At 55.5% G+C, this 21640-nt stretch overlaps 1 protein-coding gene across 1 annotated transcript; it reads left to right on the top strand.

Moving 5' to 3' along the window:
- Nucleotides 1-20579, top strand: P2RX1 (purinergic receptor P2X 1). The gene is made up of 12 exons (XM_019013018.4): nt 1-382; nt 11248-11395; nt 11686-11757; nt 12216-12285; nt 12591-12687; nt 12984-13064; nt 13272-13413; nt 16788-16915; nt 18146-18236; nt 18621-18686; nt 19061-19162; nt 19292-20579. Exons 1-12 carry the CDS (start codon nt 246-248, stop codon nt 19355-19357), a joined length of 1200 nt encoding a protein of 399 aa, XP_018868563.1. The 5' UTR covers nt 1-245; the 3' UTR covers nt 19358-20579.
- Nucleotides 20580-21640: the final 1061 nt, after the last annotated feature.

Genomic DNA, 21640 nt, shown 5'->3' with positions numbered 1-21640 from the left:
CCTGCAGTCTGTTGCCTTCCAGGGGCCAAGAGCTGCTCTGATCACCCAGGGATTCTCTCTCCAACCCAAGTGCCTCCAGCTGACCTCTGGCTCCTGTCCTCTGGCCCCACCTGCACCGCCCTGCTCTTCCTAAGGGGCCAGGAAGCCCCCAGAAGCTCTACCATCGACGTGGGTGGTGGCACCCGGCTCACCCTGAGAGCAGAGGCCGTGCAGGGGGCTCGGTTCTGAGCCCCAGCCGGCCCACCATGGCACGGCGGTTCCAGGAGGAGCTGGCCGCCTTCCTCTTCGAGTATGACACCCCCCGCATGGTGCTGGTGCGTAATAAGAAGGTGGGCGTTATCTTCCGACTGATCCAGCTGGTGGTCCTGGTCTACGTCATCGGGTGAGTCCGGGCGCCTCCCGCTGCCTGCACCAGCCCCTACCCCGGGCCTGTCCTCCAGACTCTGAGATCCCTTGCGTGACACCAGTGAGCCCCTCTTCCTCTCCATCCAGAGGAAGGCCTTCCTGGCAAGCCACTGTGCGAGAATAGAAAATCCTGCCAACTCGCTGTTGAGATGGGGACGAGGCCGGAGGGGAAGCCCTGCCCGGGGGCCTTCGGTGAACAGGAGGCAGAGTCCCTGGGTTCTGAGGAGCCGGCTCAGTGTTATGGTTCCTTTGAGTGGTTAGTGGTGTTCAGGGCCAGGGCCCCACCAACCACAGCCACTGAGTCCTCGACCTCTGACCGCCTGCCAAACCAGGCTACCACTGACACACAGAGGCCATACCCCACACCCGTCACCCCATATGACAAGTTAGAGAGAGACAGACTCTGCTGCCAGCTTCCCTGCCTGAGCGAGGGACATCCAGGGACGGTTGAGGCCCCCGGAGCAGAGAAACCCTCACATTCTGAATACCTGGTGCCTTAATGTTGGCATGTCAGGCGGAGGACAGAGATCGGTTCTGGTCCCAGGGATGATAGTTCCTTTCTGGGCATCTCTGGACCTGTCCCACCGGGCTGGGAGTGCAGAATCAGAGGCAGCGTGGGACGCTCCTGCAGTATGGTTGTCTCGGGAGCCAAGACAGGCCTGGTAGAGGCTGGCACACTTGTGAGTGTGCATATGGAGCTCTGCGCCTATATGTGTCTGGGTGTGTGTCCCTGGGGCTGGGTGCCCACATGTGGGTACCCTTGTGTGTACATATGGCTGTGCCCATGTCTGCCCTGTGGCCAAGTGTCTGGGTGGCCAATGTGTGTCCCCTGTGTGTGGTGCATCTTGTCCACTCACAGTGACTCTGCAGAGGTCTCCTGGAGGCCCCAGGGCCACTGGAGGGGGCTCAGCCCCTGCTGGGGTCCTAGGGGTGCCCAGTAGCCCCTGCCTGCCTTTGCCGTGTGATTCTGAGAGCTCTGCCCTCCCCATTTTTACCGTGGTTCCGAACCAGAACTGCTAAATGGAGTCCAGGGCAGGCTGACCCAGGGCCCAAACAAGGACCACGAAGTCCTAGTCCCCCGGAAACTTCTGGCATCCAAAAGAGCCCTCCTTCTGTCCCACCAGTCCCCAAAACCTCAGAGCTGGCCAGGTGGACCCAGGGCCAGACCCCAGCCTTGGCCTCTCCTCTCTCTTGTTCAGAAACTAATTTGACATCTGTGATGTCTGAGCTTGTGAGGGAAACTGAGGCCCAGAGAGGGGCAGTGGGGTTTCCAGGTCCACGGCAAGTCAGCAGCAAACCCAGGGTTGGAGCTGAGCCCTCCTGACCCCCAGGCCTCTGCTGTGCCTTCTCCTTCCTCACCATCACAGGGGGCTGTGGATCCTTTCCACTGGGCACTGATGGTGGGATGCCAGGTACAGGACGGGCCGGAAGTCCACCCTTAGCATCACTCCTGACCCTCCCTGGGAGAGGCTGTCTGCGCAGGCCCAGCCTACCCTTGCTGGAAGAGGCTGGGGGAAGGCTGTCCTCTCTCTGCCCCTGCGGCTCCCTAGTTCTGCTTTCAGATCTGCAGGTGTGAGGGGCACCAGGTCCCTCCTCTGTGTGTGTCACAGGCTGTCAGCGTTGGAGGGACCCACCCATTCCCAGCCGTAGCCTATGCCCCAAGCTGCTGCCCAGCCGGGAACCTATACCTCCAGTGACGGGGACCTCACTACCGCCCTCCTGCCTGTCTTCCCTCCCAAGACTGTCTAATCAGTTTCCAAATGGATGTGGCCCTTCTCGGTGTCTGTGGGGCTCAGGACCACAGGGATTAGCCAGAATCTCACAGCTTAGTAAGAGACTAACCAGGATTTGAACCCACCTGCATGGCTCCAAAATCAGCCTTGATATTCTGGAAAGGCAACCTCCTCAGAGAGAAGGCACTGGCCTGCCCACGTCACACAGTAGAGGGTGGAAGGAAGGCAGGGTCCGTCATCACCAGCAACCCCCAGGGCTGCAGGCCCAGGCTTCCCGCTCCTGCTCAGGCTGTGGCGCCTGCTGTCTCTTGCGCCCTCGTCTGGCCACTGCTCAGTACTGCACTGACCTCTCAGCCAGGAACCCACAGCGGCAAACCCAACCCCTGACCCAGCCTGGACTTGGTCTTGGCATCTCCGGACTCAGCTTCCTAACCGGCCCGTGGGGCACGGGTTGCAGGGGACCTCCCCCTAAAGTGCACTCAGCTCAGCACTTTGCTGTTTCCTGAGGAGGGCTTTGCTTTCATGTCTGATCCTGTGGGCACTGCCAGGGGATGGAAAGGAGCATGAGAGAAGAGCCAGGCCTCTGTGTCCCAGACACAGGGCAAAGCCTGGGTGGGGGATGGGTGGACATAGAGACAGACCTGGACAGAGGGACAAACGCCGGAGCACAACTCAGACGAAGGGTGGGAGGTCCCGAGACTCAGAGATGGACAGAGTTACTGAGGCTGAGCAGGGAGGCTGAGAAGCCAAGAACACAGACTCAGGAGGAAAACCGAGGCCGTGGTCTCCGCAAGTCATGCTCCTCCAGGAGATCCCGGGCAAGTGCAGGCAGTGAGTGGGCCTGAGACCAGAAGGCTGAGCTGAGCTGACCCTCTCAGATCCAGTTAAGATGGTCTCAGTTAAGGCTGGGCGCAGTGGCTCACGCCTGTCATCCCAACACTTTGGGAGGCCGAGGTGGGAGGATCACCTGAGGTCAGGAGTTTGAGATCAGCCTGGCCAACATGGTGAAACCCCGTCTCTACTAAAAATAGAAAAAATTAGCTGGGCGTGGTGGTGCACGCCTGTAATCCCAGCTACTTGGGAGGCTGAGGCAGCAGAATCGCTTGAACCCTGGAGGCTGAGTGGAGCTGAGATTGCCCCATTGCACTCCAGCCTGGGTGACAGAGCGAGACTCCATCTCAAAAAAAAAAAGATGGTCTCAGAGCTCTCCCCGAAGAGCTGATGAGCTCTCTGTCCCTGGTGGTGTACAGGCAGTGGGCTGTTATCTGTGACCCAACAGGCCATGCTGGGGCACACTGGGACAGGGTAAGGAGAGGGGTGGTTTTGCTGCAGCACAGAGGAGCTTCTCCAAGGATTTGTGAATGTTGCTTGGGGAGGAAGCCAGGGAGGCCTTCCTGGAGGAGGTGACACACTGATGGAACCAGCCATAAGCAAAGACCTGGGGGCTGTGGGCTGGGCTGGCCTGCTCTCAGCTTTCTCTCCAGTCCCTCTGGGTCTCTTCTCAACTAAGTCCTCACTCATCCCCTGTGCCTCCACACAGACCTCTTGAAATCACATGTTCTGAGATCTCCAAGTGGAGATCAGAGTGCACCAATCAGGGAGAAGGATGGATAGAAATTATTGGGGGGAGAAACACATCCAGGGACCGTTTCTGCAGCATCTTCTCCATGCCTGGTGCTGTGCCGGGGAACAGAGGTGGGACATGGAATGGAGAGAGGGAGAGGGAGGAACTGAGGGTGAATTAGCCAGACTCCTTTGGTTCCTGTGACAAAAGTCCAATCAAACAGATTTAAAAGGAAGGGTGGGCCGGGCGCGGTGGCTCACGCCTGTAATCCCAGCACTCTGGGAGGCTAAGGCAGGTGGATCACTTGAGGTCAGGAGTTCGAGACCAGCCTGGCCAACATGGTGAAAACCCATCTCTGCTAAAAATACAAAAATTAGCTGGGTGTGGTGGCGCACGCCTGTAATCCCAACTACTCGGGAGGCTGAAGCAGGAGAATCGATTGAACCTGGGGGGCGGAGATGGCAGTGAGCCGAGATTGCACCACTGCACTCCAGCCTGGGCAACAGAGTGAGACTCCGTCTCAAAATAAATAAATAAATAAATAAATAAACAAACAAATAAATGAATACATAAATAAAAGGAAGGGTGGGGGTATCCGGTGGTTTATGTAACTGAAAAATCAGTGTGGGTTTCAGGCCTGGCTGGATCCTCCAGGATGAAGACACAGGAGGAGTAAGGTTTAGAGGGGAGAGGGGATGAGGAATTCCCGTGGGTCCAGTCTTGGTTCTCAAAAGAAGCTGTCCATGACCTATCTCCCTTTCCTGGCTCTTCTTTTCTCTGTGGAGGCTTCATTCTCAGGCAAGTTCTCTGTCTTCACAGTGGTGAAATGGCCACCAGCAGCTCCAAGCTGACATCTCACCAGTTTAGCCACTCCCGAGGCACAAGAGTGGCTCCTTCTCCAGAGCTCCAGCAAAAGTCTCAGGTTCAATTCTTATTGGCCGGGGTCGGGTCCTGTGCCCACCCCAGAACCAATCAATCATTGCAGTCAAGGAAACGGAATGCCCTGATTGGAGGAGCCTGGTTGCGTGCCCACCCCTTCCAGGCTCTCCTGTCTGGACACAGTGTGAACCAAGGTCTTGGGGCCGGAGAGGAATAGAGAAGGTGTCACTGGGACTAGGCTGAAGGGGCCATAAAAGGAGCCCAAGGGAGAGGCTGTGAAAGGGAGAGCAGGGGCTATGGCGAAGGCCTTTGAACACCAGGCTGAGGCGCCCGGATTTCTTCTGCAGGCAGAAGGGAGCCAAGAAAGGATGTCTAGCAGGGGAGGGCCTGGAGCAGGCAGGGGTGGGCGTGGGGGCCAGAGGCAGGACAGCTGTGAAGAGGCCGCAGGGATGGGAAGGGGGGATGGGGCTGGACCCAAGGCAGAGGCAGTGAGCACGGGTGACAGATGTTGTCACCCCGGCAGGCCTCACGCCTGGGGCGGCCCCTGCTCAGCCTCTGCCCATTGTTGCCGCAGCACGTAACACCTGGCACAGCCAGAGCTTCCGACGTCTCAAGAGAAGTGGGAAGTGAGATTTATGCATGAAAGAAACCGCTTGGTTTTTAGAGATTGGTGACGTATTAAAAAAAAAAAAAAACAAAGAAAAACAGACCGGGTGCCATGGTGCACGCCTGTAAACCCAGCACTTTGGGAGGCCAAAGTGAGCGGATCACTTGAGCTCAGGGGTCCAAGACCAGCCTGGCCAACACAGTGAGGCCCCGTATCTAAAAAAAAAAAAAAAAAAAAAAAAAAAAATTAGCCGGGTGTGGTGGCGCGTGCCTGTAGTCAGTCCCAGCTACTCAGGAGGCTGAGGTGGGAGGATCACCTGAGCCTGGAAAGTTGAGGCTGCAGTGAGCCACGACTGCACCAGTGCACTCCAGCCTGGAGGACAGAGTGACACCCTGTCTCAAAAATAAATAAATAACAATAAAAATAAAATAATTAAAAACACAAATGGTTGGCCTGAGATTCAATTCCACATTCAGTTAGTCATTCTATACACAGTGTTTATTGAGTTCCTATTATGTGCCAAGCACTATTCTAGACACTAAAAATACAGAAGTGAACAAAACAAACCAAGATCCTGCACTCAAGGAACTTAACCCAGATGCCCCTCGACTTGTCTGTGGGTTGCATGGGGGCCTCAGGGTGGGCCCCAGTTCTGAGCACATTCCCTCCCGGGCCTGGAGTCTGCTCATGCCCCTCCCCAAGGCTGCTGCTCCCCGACAGCACACGCCCCACCTGGTCAACTCCTGCCTGTGGCCCATGGCCATACCCTGTGGCCCACCAGCCACCTGGCCGGTCCTCCCAACCCATGCCAGAGCTGCCCCCGCACCTGTCCCAGCTCCTCCAGTGTCTCAGCCTTCCCACAGCCAGCCCTTCTGGGTCCTTACATGAAAGCCGAGGGAGGACCAGAAGGACTGGGGGACCCAATGAATGTGGGGGCATGATGGGGAGGGTGGCTGTGAGGATGCTGCCTGGGTGTTGAGCCTGGGTGATAGGGTGAGGACAGCACCATTCTCCATGACGAGAACACAGGGGAACAAGTTCTAAACGGAGATGAAGAGTTCAGGTTGATCCAGTTGAATTTCTGTCTGTATAGTGGTTAGTGCTTGGCACGAAATAGATTTTGTAGGCCGGGCACAGTGGCTCACGCCCGTAATCCCAGCACTTTGGGAGGCCGAGGTGGGTGGATCACCTGAGGTCAGGAGTTCAAGACCAGCCTGGCCAACATGGTGAAGCCCTGTCTATACTAAAAATACAAAAATTAGCCAGGCGTGTTGGTGTGCACCTGTAATCCCAGCTCCTCAGGAGGCTGAGGCAGGAAAATCGCTTGAATCCAGGAGGCAGAGGTTGCAGTGAGCCTAGATCGCCTCATTGCACACCAGTCTGGGAGACAGAGCGAGACTCCGTCTCAAAAAAAAAAAAAAAAAAAGAATTTATCAGGACATCACCACATTGTAAGTTGAGGAGCATCTGGACTTAGCGTGGTTTGACTTAGGATTTTTTGACTTTATGGTGGGTTTATTGGGGGTATTAAGAGCCTTTTTGACTCAGGATGGGTTTATCAGGTTATAGCACCATCGTCATTTGAGGAGCATTTGTGTAAGACCCTTGGGTGCGAGATTTTTGTTTGGTTTGTTCGCTTTTGTGTTTGTTTTGTTCAACAGTGTTTGGCGCATGAATAGGGGCTGGATAAATACGTGTTTGTTTTTGTTTTTTAGTAGAGACAGGGTGTTACTATGTTGCCCAGGCCGGTCTATAACTCCTGGCCTCAGGTGATCCTCCCCTCTCAGCCTCCCAAAGTGCTAGAATTGCAGGCCTGAGCCACCACACCCGGCTCATGTTTGTTGAATGATTGAATGTGTGGAATTGAATCTCAGGGGAGAGTGCAGTCTGGAGATAGAATTCTGGGGACACAGCGTGTCTGAGGCAGCTCACTCAGGGATGGGGGCGGATCAACATTGAAAGAGGAATTTGTGAAGGAGGAACAGAGAACAGTGAAAATGGGAGGTTTTCATTATGTGTGCCCACTGAGTGCCAGGCACTGTGCTAATTTCCTTAAGAAGAACTCATAGAGGCCGGGCGCGGTGGCTCCCGCCTGTAATCCCAGCACCTTGGGAGGCCGAGGCGGGCGGATCACGAGGTCAGGAGTTCCAGACCAGCCTGACCAACATGGTGAAACCCCATCTCTACTAAAAATAAAAAAAATTAGCCGGGCGTGGTGGGGCGCGCCCGTAGTCCCAGCTACTCGGGAGGTTGAGGTGGGAGAATTGCTTGAACCCGGGAGGTGGAGGTTGCAGTGAGCCAAGATCGTGCCACCGCACTCCAGCCTGGGCAACAGACTGAGACTCCATCTCAAAAAAAAAAGAACTCATAGAAGCTTCCCCCAAACACTTACCTAGATGCTTCCGTCTCCTGGGGCCCAGGCTGAGTTTGTAGCAGAGCCTCACTAAACACTTAGTGAATAAGCAGCGCCTTTGAGGTAGGTGGCGTCACCTCTGTTTTATTGAGAAAACCACGGCTCAGAGAGGTGTAGTCTCTAGCCTGAAGCCACACAGCTGGGGAGCAGCAGGGCTGGCACCTGACCCTCAGCCACTCCACCCTGTGGCCTCTTCCATGAGAAGGCCATTGGAGAGCCCCAGGATGGGGGATTGCTGATGACGAGGTAGAAAGCATGGTGAGGGTTATTTCTGGAAGGGGAGAGGCTTCTGAAGATGCCTGTGTCTGACATCAGGCCCTCTTGGTTGTCTTCCCAGGGTGGTGACAGTAAGGCCAGATCAAGGCATGGCTTTGGAGGAGTGGGCCTGGCACCATAGTCATTCTATTATTATTTTTTGTTTTTTTTGAGACGGAGTCTCACTCTTGTCGCCTAGGCTGGGGTGCAGAGTGCAATCTTGGCTCACTGCAACCTCCGCCTCTGAGGTTCAAGTGAGTCTCTGCCTCAGCCTCCCAAGTAGCGGGATTACAGGTGCCTGCCACCACCATGCCCAGCTAATTTTTGGATTTTTAGTAGAGTTGGGGTTTCACCATGTTGGCCAAGCTGGTCTTGAACTCCTGACCTCAGGTGATCTACCTGCCTTGGCCTCCCAAAGTGCTGGGATTACAGGCGTGAGCCACCGCGCCCAGCCCATAGTCATTCTATTATCACCAGAGTTGAGGCCATGAATGCCAGATCTGACCGACCTTTCCCTTCAATCTCAAGACCGGCAGCTCCAAGGTGCATCAGCCCCAGCGTGTGGGCTCCAGGTGGCTCTGTTTCCCCTCTGTGCTCTGCCTCCTGGGAGACACGTCGAAGCCAGTGTTGCTCAGTGGAGGTGGGCTGAGTCCTGGGCTGGGTGCCTCAAGCGTGGGGACACTTGAGACTGCCACTCCTGCAGGCCTCAGCTTCCCTGTCTCTTGGGAAAAGGTAGAAAGTTGGTCTTGGGCAAAGATAGAAACGTTGCTAAGCTGTTGGGGCTGAAGGTGTCGAGAGGGAGGTCAGTGGCCTGTCCTGCAGAGGGGCTCAGGACAAGGAGAAACTCCTCCACCCCCCTGCATCAGCTCCTTCTGGCTTGGACACAGAACCAGAGGCCCTCCTGGAGGAAGGGGCCCAAGGAGGCCAGTGGGGGGATGGGCGATGCTCTTGCTCTCCCTGATGGGGCTGGAGGCAGCGTGACAGACTCAGGACACTGAGGATCAGAGGCCTTTGTCATGCCTCCACCTGTTGCTATCTGGGACCTGCAGGGGACAGCAGTGACCAAGCTTAGGCTTCGGGAGCATGTGACTTGGCCCCAGTGCCAAGGTGAGAGGGGGCTTGGAGAAGAGGTGGGTGGGCCATGAGAAGAAAGAAGAGGACATTGCTGGGTGGCCTCCCTGGGGCCTGCAGCAGGGAGAGAGGTGACTCTGGGACTAAGAGGCCTGGAGAGTTCTGTTACCAGATCTGAGCCCTGGGGGAAGGAGCAGGGAGTCCATTGCTTTGAGCTCCCCTTGGACAGGTGAGCTCGGGGTAGGTAAGGAGTGGAGGGGGATGACACATCTGGCCACAGGTGCACTCACAGATTTGCCCTGCAGGTATACAGCCACACACCCCATACCCCAACACACACACACAAACACACACACCACACACACACGCACACACGTTACCCTGAATCTCCACAAAGAGTCTTTCCTCGAGGAAGGGGCCACAGCCTGGAGAGGAGTGTTATCCAGGACTATTTCATTTGCAAGCAACAGAAACCAAATCCAAACTGGCTTAAACAAAGGAAGGACATTTATCGGTTTACGTAACTGAAAAGTCCATAAGTAGATTTTTCAACTATGCTTCAGGTATGGCTGAATCCAGGTGCTCAAACAACATTGTCAGGATTCTGCCCCTCTCTATCTCCTGGCCTGGCTTTCCTCTAGGAGAGCTTCATTTTCAGGATTGCTCTCTCCAGAAGGTGGCAAAGATGACTACCACAGTTTTCGTCTTGCAGCCACCCTGCTTAGCCACTCAGTAGACAGGATATTTCTTTCCTGGCAATTCCCAGAAAAGTCCTGGCCTCACTGCTGAAACTCCTCAGGTCATGTGCGTGTCCTTGGACCCGTCACTGTTACTAGGGGGATGGAACATTGATTGGCAAGCCTTGGTTATCTGCCCAACTCCTGGGGCTAAGAGGGAGGTTAGCCCCATGGAATCTTCCAGACTGAAAGTGGAGAATCCAAAGGAACGGGACAGCTCAATGCTGGGAAGGCAAGGCCAGAATTTCCCAAGAAAACTGGAAGACCTCCCGACTAAGCCACTCCCACAGTGCCTCGACCAAGGGGCTGGACGCTGCAAGCCTTCCAGAGGACCACCTCCCTGCTCTGTTTTCCTCGCTGTCTCCCAGGGGGTCCCAGCATGGCTGGATCATAATAACAACTAATGTCTATACTGCATTTATTCTGTGCCATCCCCATTCTGAGTGTTTCTACATGTATGAACTCACTCACTTGATCACTACAAGAAGTACCATTGTTGGCCGGGTGCGGTGGCTCATGCCTGTAATCCCAGCACTTTGGGAGGCCGAGGCGGGCGGATCACGAGGTCAAGAGATCGAGAACATCCTGGCCAACATGGTGAAACCCCATCTCTACTAAAAATACAAAAAATTAGCTGGGTGTGGTGGCGCATGCCTGTAATCCCAGCTACTCAGGAGGCTGAGACAGGAGAATCGCTTGAACCCGGGTGTAGGAGGTTGCAGTGAGCCGAGCTGGCGCCGCTGCACTCCAGTCTGGGTGACAGAGCGAGACTCCGTCTCAAAAAAAAAAAGAAGTACCGTTATTATTCCTGTTTTATAGATGAGGAAACTGAGGCACAGGGGGATTGAATAGCTTACCCCAAATCTCACAGTAAGTATGGAGCTGGGATTTAGACCCAGGCTGTTAGGCATTGAAAACCATATTCTCAGCCTTCGTGCTCTGCTGGGACCTCTGGAAGGAGGAGCACCCAGAGGTGGGGAAGGATTGGGGTCCAAGAGGCTTGGCCTCCAGGCCCCAGCAAACTCTGTTCTTGGAAAAGGATTGGAAAGAGTATTTGAATTAGCAGTTTCTTTCTTTCTTTCTTTCTTTCTTTTTTGAGACAGAATTTTGCTCTTGTCTCCCAGGCTGGAGTGCAATAGTGCGATCTCGGCTCACTGCAACCTCCGGCTCCTGGGTTCAAGCGATTCTCCTGCCTCAGCCTCCCAGGTAGCTGGGATTACAGGCACCCACCACCATGCCAAGCTAATTTTTGTATTTTTAGTAGAGACAGGTTTCATCATGTTGGCCAAGCTGGTCTCAAATTCCTGACCTCAGGTGATCCACCCTCCTCGGCCTCCCAAAATGCTGGGATGACACGCCCGTCCTGAATTAGCATTTTCATAGTGAAAAGCACCGTGGAACCTCAGGCCCAGGCCAGCAGGGGGAGGCAGGGGAGGCTGTCCTGCCTGTAGCCCAAGACAGGAGCTTTAGGAGCAGATGGTGGCTCAGAGGCACATCTGGGGAGGGCGCGGGAAAGCGTGTGACGGGTCCAGCTGGTGCCACAACCACAACTCCCCCCTGTCCCCACCCGCACACTTGCACAGGTGGGTGTTTCTCTACGAGAAGGGCTACCAGACCTCGAGCGGCCTCATCAGCAGTGTCTCTGTGAAACTCAAGGGCCTGGCCGTGACCCAGCTCCCTGGCCTCGGCCCCCAGGTCTGGGACGTGGCTGACTACGTCTTCCCAGCCCAGGTGAGCTGGCTCAGGGCTGCACCTTCCCCTCACAGGACCTGTCTCAGAGCTGGGTGGGACTCTGTCCCATGTCCCTGTGGGACCAGCCCAGCTCCTCTTTCTCTCTGGACCTCTGTGAATGCCGGGCAGAAGCAGCCTGGTGATATCACCCCATGTTGGTGGCAGGGGGTGTGGTGGCTGCTGCGTGTCCTGTGGGCTCTAGGGGCCTCTGCTGGGGCAGCGGTGGGGCCCTTAGGGCTCTTCTCCCAGCTCCCAGCCCACCCCACCCTCCCCCTGCCCCTCACTTCTAGGGGGACAACTCCTTCGTGGTCATGACCAATTTCATCGTGACCCCGAAGCAGACTCAAGGCTACTGCGCAGAGGTGAGGACTTCTGCCCGCCAGCCCCCTTCTGGGACTCACAGGGGAAAATGACGTGCAGAGAAAGTCTCTAGGGGCACTGGAGAGGAAGCCAGAGAGGCTTCCCGCAGGGGCCATAGTGATGGAAATTTGGGCGCATATTCACACACAGCAACTGTCAACCCTTGCAGAGCTGAGCCTTCCCGCCCAGCACACGGTGTACCAGGCAGGGTGCCGAGACTTCGTGCCCACCCCCACCGCCCAGCTGACATTGGCAGTGGGCAGCTGGGCATGAGCCCGGGGGGCGCCTCGGCAGAGCAGTGTGGGGGGAAACGGGGGAAGGAGGCTTAGAGCAGGCGTCACTCCAGAGAGGTCTGAGACTCTGCCCCACACTCTCCTCAGGGCCCTGGGGGGTGGGGAGAGGGGCTCTTCTCAGGACCCCACCCAAGGGGCCTGGGGCCAGCAGCTTTTGCCTCCCCCAGCACCCAGAAGGGGGCATATGCAAGGAAGACAGTGGCTGTACCCCTGGGAAGGCCAAGAGGAAGGCCCAAGGTAAGGTCAGCCTCCTCCTGTCCCTCCATAGTCCCCCGGCTGCGGGCCCTGGCGTCCTGCAGGCCCAGCTTGGTGCTGACCTGCCTCTCTCCACATCCCTCCTGCCCAGGCGGCCTCCGGGAGGGACTCCCTCCTGCCCTCTCCCCTCCTCCCCCAAGGCTTGGCCTGCCCGTCCGGGACCCAGCCACGTTTCTGTCCTCGGCTCCTTTGCTTGAGTGGCCCGTCACTGGGAGCTCCCGGAAAAGGGGTCTGGGGCGGCCTCCTCTGTTTAGTGCAGGCACCCAGGGGTTTCCCTCTGGCTCCAGGCATCCGCACGGGCAAGTGTGTGGCCTTCAACGACACTGTGAAGACGTGTGAGATCTTTGGCTGGTGCCCCGTGGAGGTGGATGACGACATCCCGCGGTAACACTCTGACCTTCCAGGGAGCTAAGAACAGGGTCCCAGGCCAGACAGAGGGGGGCCTGGGTCTAGAAAGGATCTTTACGCCTTTTTCTGACCCCACCCTCACCCCATCCGCGCAACCTAGGCTGAAGATTCCCCTGGGTCCTGGCCACGCTAGAGCACACCCACCCCTCCACCGGCCCAGGGCTGCAGGCGGGTCCTGGAGGCTCGGCCCACTCCCTGCTATGCCAAGCTCTGTGTGGGACACACAGGGGGCCTCCTGGGGAGGGGCGGTGAGTGCGTGTGGTGTCCTCCAGCCCTGCCCTTCTCCGAGAGGCCGAGAACTTCACTCTTTTCATCAAGAACAGCATCAGCTTTCCACGCTTCAAGGTCAACAGGTGCGTGGGAAATTCGGGCAGAAATGCAGGCAGCTGGCCGGGGCTAGTCCGGCAGCTCTCAGCTGTCTCTGTCTCCCTCCATTCCTGCTGGCGTGGAAGGAATCAGAGGGGCATTGTGAAGCCTGTGAGGGGTCCCCAGGCTTTGGGGTGTGGTGGGCACCCTCCCGGATGACACACAGCTGCTGTCAACACCTTCCACCCCCACAGGCGCAACCTGGTGGAGGAGGTGAACGCTGCCTACATGAAGACCTGCCTCTACCACAAGACCCTGTACCCCCTGTGCCCAGTCTTCCAGCTTGGCTACGTGGTGCAAGAGTCAGGCCAGAACTTCAGCACCCTGGCTGAGAAGGTATGGGGCATGGTGCCAGGCAGGTGGGGAGGGCTGGGCCGCAGGATCCTGATAAAGGCTTTTTAGGCTCAGTTCATCTTCCCAAGTCTCCTCGATGAGGGCTGAGTATATGTATGGGTCTGTCCCCTGATACTGGGGCCCCCTGAGCGTCAGATCCATGTCTTCAGCAGGTCCTGGCATGGAACTGGCACAAAGGAGGTGCCCAGAATGAACGGATGTGGGCAGACCTTGTCATCTGGATGTTTGTTGATGCCCTGCTTTAAAAAAAAAAAAAAAAAAAAAAACACTAGCTAAAAGCAGCTTGGTCAGGTGCGGTGGGTCGTGCCTATAATCCCAGCACTTTGGGAGTCAGAGGCGGGTGGATCACTTGAGGTCAGGAGTTTGAGACTAGTCTGGCCAACATGGTGAAATCTCCTTCTCTACTAAAAATACAAAAATTAGCCAGGCATGGTGACACGCACCTGTAATCCCAGCTACTAGGGAGGCTGAGGCAGGAGAATCACTTGAACCCGGGAGGCGGAGGTTGCAGTGAGCTAAGATTGCGACACTGCACTCCAGCCTGGGCAATGGAGCAAGATTCCATCTCAAAAGAAAAAAAAAACAAAAACAAAAATTGGCCGGGCACAGTGGCTCACGCCTGTAATCCCAGCACTTTGGGAGGCCACGGTGGGCGGATCACCTGAGGTCAGGAGTTCGAGACCAGCCTGACCAGTATGGTGAAACCCCGTGTCTACTAAAAATACAAAAAAATTAGCCAGGCATCGTGGCGTGCGCCTGTAATCCCAGCTACTTGGGAGGCTGAGACCAGAGAATCGCTTGAACCTGGGAGACAGAGGTTGCAGTGAGCTGAGATCACGCCACTGCACTCCAGACTGGGGGACACAGCAAGACTCTGTCAAAAAAACAAAAATACAAAAATTATCTGGGTGTGGTGGCGGGCGCCTGTAATCCCAGCTACTCAGGAGGCTGATGCAGGAGAATCGCTTGAACCCGGGAGGTGGAGGTTGCAGTGAGTCGAGATTGCGCCACTGCACTAGTCTAGCCCAGGCGACAGAGCGACTCCATCTCAAAAAAAAAAAAAAGCAGCTTGAATCCTATAGCCTATGGCCCTGAGAAATCCTGTGCCCTGGGACCCTCGCAGTCACCTGGGATTCCGGAGAAGCAGTCCCTATGAGCACAGAACTAGCTGACCGGGTTCAAATCCCAGCTCTGCCCCAAACGAGCAGTATGAACCCAGACAAGTCTCTTCACTTCAGTGGGTGTGAGTTTTTGGACCCACCAAGGGGGGGCAATAATGGTGCCAGTCTCGTGGGGTCGTCCCGAGGGTCAAGTGAGTTGACGCGGTGTGCCTGGCGTGCCTCGCTGCCTGGCACGTGGGAAGCCTATACACCTGGCAGCACGTGTTCCTTATTAGTCCTGCCCTTGCAGTTGCCTGTTCAGGAACGAAATCAATCCCTTTTCTGTGATGTTACCAAAATAACCCACTCACGACACATTTGTCTGTCTACAAGGGAGGTCAGCAAACTTTTTTTTCAAGGGCCAGATAGTAACTATTTTCAGCTTTGCCGGCTATATGGGCTCCGTGCCAACTACCCAAGTCAGCTGTGGAAGGGCAAGGGCAGCCACAGACCATATGCGAACAGTGGACCTGGCCATGATCAGGCCCATGGGCCTCAGTTTCCTGACCCCTGGAGGGGGTTGATGCCGGAGCAACACACATGCTGAATGTTAGACCTCCCTGTTCCTAAAAATCTCCCTGTCATCAGGGCCGGGCGTGGTGGCACACGCCTGTAATCCCAGCACTTTGGGAGGCCAAGGCGGGCGGATCACGAGGTCAGGAGATTGAGACCATCCTGGCTAACACAGTGAAACCCCGTCTCTACTAAAAATATAAAAAATTAGCCGGGCGTGGTGGTGGGCACCCGTAATCTCAGCTACTCAGGAGGCTGAGGCAGGAGAATCGCTTGAACCTGGGAGGCAGAGGTTGCAGTGAGCTGAGAGCGTGCCACTGCACTCCAGTCTGGGTGACAGAGCAAGACTCCGTCTCACAAAAAAGAAAAAAAAAAAATCTCCCTGCCATCTTCAACCGGGAACTTCTCAGGAACTAGGCTCCTGGCAAGTTTCCCAGCTCCCTGTCCCCTTCTCTGACCACCTTCCAGCTCTTCTCCTGTTGCTCAGCCTATCTCCACCGGTCCCATTACTCGCTTCGCCCAGAGGAGCTTCGCTTTCTCCAGTGTTTTCTTCCCAATCCAGGTCTTTACAGATTCCTTCTTTAATGCAGTAATTGTCTGCTTGCCTCCCACACTGTGACCTGTGCCAGGAACTCAGGAGTTGGTGATGAATGAGACAGATAGCTTCATCCTCCTGGAGCTTACAGTCTTGGAGGAGATGGGTTAATACATAATCACACTAAATAAACTTATGATTATAAAGCGAGAAATGTTCCCAAAGAAAACACACGAGTGAAACAGAAGGGAATAACAAGGACATATCTGAGCTACAAGAGCAGGGCGAAAATAAATAAATAAATAAATAAGAATGGTCAGAGAGCTGGAGTGTGGAGGGTAATGGGAGGGAAGGCCAGTGAGGGTGACAGGACCTCTACCCCAAAACAGTTTCTCAGTATCTTTTCTTAAATAAAAAATGTCCAGTTTTTTTTGTTGTTGTTGATTTGTTGAGACAGAGGCTTGCTCTGTTGCCCAGGCTGGAGTGCAGTGGCGTGATCTCGGCTCACTGCAACCTCTGTCTCTCCGGTTCAAACGATTCTCCTGCCTCAGCCTCCCAAGTAGCTGGGATTACAGGCGCCCGCCACCATACCCAGCTAATTTTTGTATTTTTTAGTAGAGACGGGGTTTCATCATGTTGGTCAGGCTGGTCTTGAACTCCTGATCTCAAGTGATCTGCCCACCTCAGCCTCCCAAAATGCTAGGATTACAGGTGCGAGCCACCACGCCTGGCTCCAAAATGTTCTGTTCTTGAGAGAGTGCGTGTACCAGCTGTGAGATGGGCTTTTTTTGTTTGTTTGTTTTTGTTTTTGAGACAGAGTCTGGCTCTGCGCCCAGGCTAGAGTGCAGTGGTGGGATCTCGGCTCACTGCAACCTCCGCCTCCCAGGTTCAAGTGATTTCCCTACCTCAGCCTCCCAAGTAGTTGGCATTACAGGCGTGCGCCACCACACCTGGCTAATTTTTGTATTTTTAGTAGAGACGGGTTTTCACCCTGTTGACCAGACTGGTCTTGAACTCCTGGCCTCAGGTGATCCACCCTCCTCTGCCTCCCAAAGTGCTGGGATTATAGGTGTGAGCCACTGCGCCCAGCTGAGACAGGGGTTTTTGATCCTGAAATCCCAGATCTTAACTACTTGTGTCCCTGGCAGGGTGGAGTGGTTGGCATCACCATCGACTGGCACTGTGACCTGGACTGGCACGTACGGCACTGCAAACCCATCTATGAGTTCCATGGGCTGTACGAAGAGAAAAATCTCTCCCCAGGCTTCAACTTCAGGTGTCTGCCAGGCCCCCAGCAGCACATTCTTCCTTGTGGTCCTGCGGGCTTTTCTACTCCCAGGACACTTCAGGCCTGAGAAAGTGTCCCCAGAGGGGAGCAGAGGGTCCTGGGTAGCTCTCATTCTGCCTGGGTGGCCATGCAGGAAGCCAGCAGGGAGAAAGATATTGAAGTCTCAAATCCCCTGTCCCTGGGTCTCAGACCCCTTCAGGCCCACCTGGCCAGGACTAGCTGGGGAAATTGCCGACATTGGGAGCTGGGGCAACAGCTGAGCACAGCAGCCCACACCTGTAATCAAGGCATCTTGGGAGGCTGAGGTGGGATTGCTTTGAGACCAGGAATCTGAGGCTGCAGTGAGTTGTGATTACACTACTGCACTCCAGCCTGGGTGACAGAATGAGACCCCACCTCTTTTTGTTTGTTTGTTTGTTTGAGGCAAAGTCTCTCTCTGTCCCCCAGGCTGGAGTGCAGTGGCGCAATCTCGGCTCACTGCAACCTCCGCCTCCCGGGTTCACGCCATTCTCCTGCCTCAGCCTCCCGAGTAGCTGGGACTACAGGCGCCCGCCACCGTGCCTGGCTAATTTTTTGTGTTTTTGGTAGAGACGGGGTTTCACCGTGTTAGCCAGGATGGTCTCGATCTCCTGACCTTGTGATCCGCCCGCCTCAGCCTCCCAAAGTGCTGGGATTACAGGCGTGAGCCACCGGGCCTGGCCGAGACCCCATCTCTTGCAAACAAACAAAAAAGAGTTGGGGCCAGGCACGGTGGTCACACCTGTAATCCCAGCACTTTGGGAGGCCAAGGCAGGCAGATCATGAGGTCAAGAGATCGAGACCATCCTGGCTAACATGGTGAAACCCCATCTCTACTAAAAATACAAAAATTAGCTGGGCGTGGTGGCACACGCCTGTAGTCCCAGCTACTCGGGAGGCTGAGGCAGGAGAATCGCTTGAACCCGGGAGGTGGAGGCTGCAGTGAGCCGAGATCGTGCCACTGCACTCCAGCCTGGCGACTGAGCGAGATTCCATCTCACCAAAAAAAAAAAAAGAAAAAGGAGTTGGGGCAAGAGTTGAGTACAACTTTCCCAGAATGAGGCCTGGGATCCTGCCCAGTGTTGGGGATGGGGCTGTATTCAGAGACCATTAAATCTCCTGTATCCCTGATGCGCTAAGAACTCCAGACCCAAGACAGTCCCCTCCATCACCCTCCTGCCACCTCATCCCTTCCCCAAGGTTTGCCAGGCACTTTGTGGAGAACGGGACCAACTACCGTCACCTCTTCAAGGTGTTTGGGATTCGCTTTGACATCCTGGTGGACGGCAAGGTGAGTGTCCAGCGTGAGGGTGGTGGCAGCTGAGACACATTCTCAGCTCCTGTGAGTACCTTTGGGCATCTACAATTATAGACAACCGGAAGTTGGGTGGGTTCATTCAGCAGTTTTACTTCTAATAACAGATTGGCATGGGGCATGTCCAGGGCAGGGCTTTGCAACCTGTGGCCATGCCTCCCCACAGTCTCCTTGCACTCAGGGAGGCAGAGCCAAAGTCAAAACCCAGGTCTACTGACCAGCAGCTGGTGGCCCATGTAGAGTCCGAGGCGGGGACAGTTCACAGCCGAGGGTGGGGAAGTCCCCTTGTCCCAGGTCCAGCCTTTTCCAGCTGGGCACCTTCCGACGGTTAGCCCTTCTCTCCCTGGGTCCTGCCACCAGGCCGGGAAGTTTGACATCATCCCTACAATGACCACCATCGGCTCTGGAATTGGCATCTTTGGGGTGGTAAGTGCTGGGGTCACCGGCTCACTGTGCTGGGGTTGGCCCCTCCTCTTCCACAATTCAGTAGCAGCAAGGCGTCCCTCACCCTAAAACTTGACCCTAACTGTCTATCATTTTTGAGCCAGCAGCTGCCCACCCCACCACCTATAGTAGATCTAAGAAAACCAAGGCCCAGAGCTGGGGCAGGACAGAGTTGGGGTGGAACCATCTTGGTCCCCTGAGAGTCCTGCAGGGCCTCATCCACCCTCCAGGAAACTGGCCTCCAGTGAGGTCAGATCCAGCCAGGGCCACACCACCAGGGACTGAGGTGGGATGTGGAGGGCTCTGTACCCACCCCCGGATCCCCACGCTGTCTCCGTGCCCTTCCTTGACCCCAGGCCACAATTCTCTGTGACCTGCTGCTACTTCACATCCTGCCTAAGAGGCACTACTACAAGCAGAAGAAGTTCAAGTACGCTGAGGACATGGGGCCAGGGGCGGTAAGAGAACCCCCCGAGCCAGGCCCTTCGAAGGCCTCCGGTGCTTGTGTCTGTGTTGGGGTGGGGGGCGTGGGCAGCTGCTTCCCCAGCACTGACTTGTATCCCCCAACCCTTGCACCGCATACACAGGCTGAGCGTGACCTCGCAGCTACCAGCTCCACCCTGGGCCTGCAGGAGAACATGAGGACATCCTGATGCTCGGGCCCCAACTCCTGACTGGGTGCAGCGTGAGGCTTCAGCCTGGAGCCCTGGTGGGTCCCAGCCAGGGCAGAGGGGCCTCCCCAGGAAGTCTCCTACCCTTTCAGCCAGGCAGAGAGCCGTTTGCCAGAAGCTCAGGGTGCATACTAGGAGAGACCTGTGCAAATCTGAGCTCCAGCTCCGACCCCACACACCCCGAGGGAGCCCTGCCCTAGCCTCAGCCGCTCCTGGTGGGGAAGGGCTGGGGCTGGGCAGGGCCCTCCCACACACCTGCACCCTAGCTTCGTGCTTCTCTCTCCGGACTCTCATTATCCAACCCGCTGCCTCCATTTCTCTAGATCTGTGCTCTCCAATGTGGCAGTCAGTAACCATAGGTGACTAAATTAAACTAAAATAAAATAGAATGAAACACAAAATTCAATTCCTCAGCTGAACTAGCCACATTTCAACTGCTCAGTAGATACATGTGGTTAGTGGCTGCCATACTGGACAGCTCGGGGCATTTTCACTGTCAAAGAAAGTTCTATTAGACAGCCCTGCTTGAGCCCTGTTTCTTCCTGGCCTTCGGTTTCCCTGGGGAACTTATCAACAATGCAAGCTCCTGGGCCCATCCCCAGACCTCCTGAACCAAAAGCTCCAGGGCTGGCCGTATGATCTGTGTGGATGGCAAACTCCCCAGGCCATTCTGGGACCTAAGTTTAAGAAGTGCTGTCCTCGAACTTTCTGACTCTAAGCTCCTGAGCGGGAGTCAGACTTAGCCCTGAGCCTGCACTTCCTGTTCAGGTGCAGACACTGAACAGGGTCTCAAACACCTTCAGCATGTGTGTTGTGTGCTCACATGCCACACAGTGTCTCATGCACACAACCCAGTGTACACACCACCTATGTGCACACAGCATCCTTCCACACTGTGTATGTGAACAGCTTGGGCCCTGCAAACACAACCATCTACACACATCTACACCCCCAAGCACACACACATGGTCTGTGCCATGTCACCTCCATAGGGAAAGGCTTCTTTCCAAGCGTGCCAGGCCAGGACAGCCCTCCCAGCCATGAATCCTTACTCAGCTACCTCGGGTTGGGGTGGGAGCCCCAGCCAAATCCCGGGCTCCCTGCCTGTGGCTCAGCCCCAGCTCCCAAGGCCTGCCTGGCTCTGTCTGAACAGAAGGTCTGGGGGAAGCGAGGGGTGGAGTACAATAAAGGGAATGAGGACAAACCTCTGCCATCCGTGCTCTCTTTCCAAACCTCTCTGAAACACAGTGTGCTCGTCTGTGAAATGTGGGGCTGAGCTGGGCAATCTCTGAGATCCCTCTGGATCTGCCAGTGGGGACCAGTGAGCCGACTCATATGCCCTGAGCCCAGCAGGGTCAGTGCTGGGTGGAGAGGTCAGCTCACCTCTGTCCATGGGTTGCCATCTTGGCACAGCCCTGAACACTGGCACTCTTCCCAACCCTCCACGGCTGGGAGAGGCCTGGCAGTGGCACAAGTAGAGAACCCCAGGAGTGGCCTCATGAAACAGTGGGGAGGAAGGGGCTGGCTGTGCCAGGAGGGAGATCTGGCGGAATCCCAAAGAGGGGAGGAGGGACTTGACTGAGGCTGTGTGGAGGGCCCTGCTGTGGGCATGACTTCAGGCCTGGACTTACAGCCAGGTAGGATCTCTGGGCAGCGTCCCCCACCCAGTCACCATGCTCTGTCTAGACCAGTGCCATCCCATAGAACCTTCTGGAATGATGGAAATATTCTCTATCTATGCTGTCCAATAGGGTACCCAAAAGCCACAGGTGGCCTCGGTGGAAATATGCAGCCAAGGAAATGAAATTTGTATTTTATTTACTTTTAATTAATTAATCAATTTTTTTTTTTTTGAGACGGAATTTTGCTCTGTCACCCAGGCTGGAGTGCAGTGGCACGATCTCGGCTCACTGCAGCCTCCAGCCCCTGAGTTCAAGCAATTCTCCTGCCTCAGCCTCCCAAGTAGCTAGGATTACAGGTGCCCGCCACCACGCCTTGCTAATTTTTTTTTGTATTTTTAGTAGAAATGGGGTTTCACCATGTTGGTTGGCCAGGCTGGTCTCAAACTCCTGACCTCAGGTGATCCTCCTGCCTCGGCCTTCCAAAGTGCTGGGATTACAGGCGGGAGCCACCATGACTGCCCAATTTACTTTTAATTAATTTAAATAGTTACATGTGACTAGTGGCTACCAGACTGGACAACACAGGCCAGCCCCTGCCATCTCCCTCAGGGCCTTGGCCTTCTGCCCTCTTCCCCATCCAAGA

Source organism: Gorilla gorilla, chromosome 19 (genome assembly GCF_029281585.2).
Source record: "Gorilla gorilla gorilla isolate KB3781 chromosome 19, NHGRI_mGorGor1-v2.1_pri, whole genome shotgun sequence".
NCBI classification, from domain to species: Eukaryota; Metazoa; Chordata; class Mammalia; order Primates; family Hominidae; genus Gorilla; species Gorilla gorilla.
This window is presented reverse-complemented; position numbering and strand designations above follow the sequence as displayed.